This window comes from Uloborus diversus, chromosome 9 (genome assembly GCF_026930045.1).
Source record: "Uloborus diversus isolate 005 chromosome 9, Udiv.v.3.1, whole genome shotgun sequence".
Lineage (NCBI taxonomy): Eukaryota > Metazoa > Arthropoda > Arachnida > Araneae > Uloboridae > Uloborus > Uloborus diversus.
The window spans coordinates 27338772-27339791 of NC_072739.1; the positions used below are offsets into that span (position 1 = coordinate 27338772).

At 30.4% G+C, this 1020-nt stretch overlaps 1 protein-coding gene across 1 annotated transcript in view; it reads left to right on the top strand.

Annotated features, from left to right (window-relative positions):
• The first annotated feature begins 363 nt into the window (after window positions 1–363).
• The window catches only part of LOC129230680 (dynein axonemal assembly factor 6-like), a 5637-nt gene continuing 4980 nt past the window's right edge, over window positions 364–1020 (top strand). The window contains exon 1 of the mRNA XM_054865095.1: window positions 364–675. Within this exon, the coding sequence (XP_054721070.1) occupies window positions 364–675 (312 nt within the window). The remainder of the gene's footprint in view (window positions 676–1020) is intronic.

Genomic DNA, 1020 nt, shown 5'->3' on the forward strand with positions numbered 1-1020 from the left:
CTGGGTTACAGCAATGTGGTCGCTTGGAGAGATTGGCGGTTAATATTGGATTTTTTGATACCACTCAAACTTTGTTGACAGATTATTCTAACTTTTAATGATATTAAGTTCTCAGTTACTTTTTAGTGGATGTTTTAAAATTTTAATGATACTTTTAAGCTTTTGATTACATAATTTATTTATTTAGTGAAATTCAAACATTTAAAAGGATCTTTTGGAATGACTTAAACCAAGATTTTTTAAAATTTGTCATGACCACATTTCTGTAATGTTGCCAATAATTTAATACATTTCAACAGCTGTCAAAAATAAACATTGTGTATTTATTGATAATTTCTTTTAATTCAGATATTAGTGAAAATTATGGAGCAGTTCGTTGGCTCTGATCTTAGAAACTTAATGAGCCTTCTCAACATAAAAGAAGATTCAATATCTGACAATGAAGAATATGAAGCAGCACAGGTTAAAGTTGCTGATCCATCTGACATTGGTAGGAAAGAATCATTACACAAAGAAACATCGAAAGATCCTTACAGCTTGCTTAAAGCTTCGCAAGATATTTGGTCTGATGATGAAGTAATGGATGAGGAGTTTGTTGAAGATTGTGCCAGAACTACACCAGAATATGAAATTGTTTATCAGCAAGATGTAACAACAGATGATGTTTACTTGCAGGTAATATTACTTTTATCAGTGTTTTTTCAACTTAGGCATAGTTTTATATGATAACTATATAGAAAAAGAAGGGAGGGGGGGGGGAACACTTAAGAATAACTAGCGATTTGTTTTTTCTGTATTGTGAATAACTTTTCAATAAAAAATACTCCTTTGAAGGGTATTTTTGAAAGGGGGGGGGGGGCGAGGGACCTATTTTTATTCAACTCTTAGTGTTACATTTTAGATAATGTTCTTCATACTATGCACTTCTTTGTGTGTTTTAATAAATATGATAAACAAGATAAACATTTTCATTAATATGCTACATATTTTTTTAACTGCTTTTTAATGTATTTTAAGTAC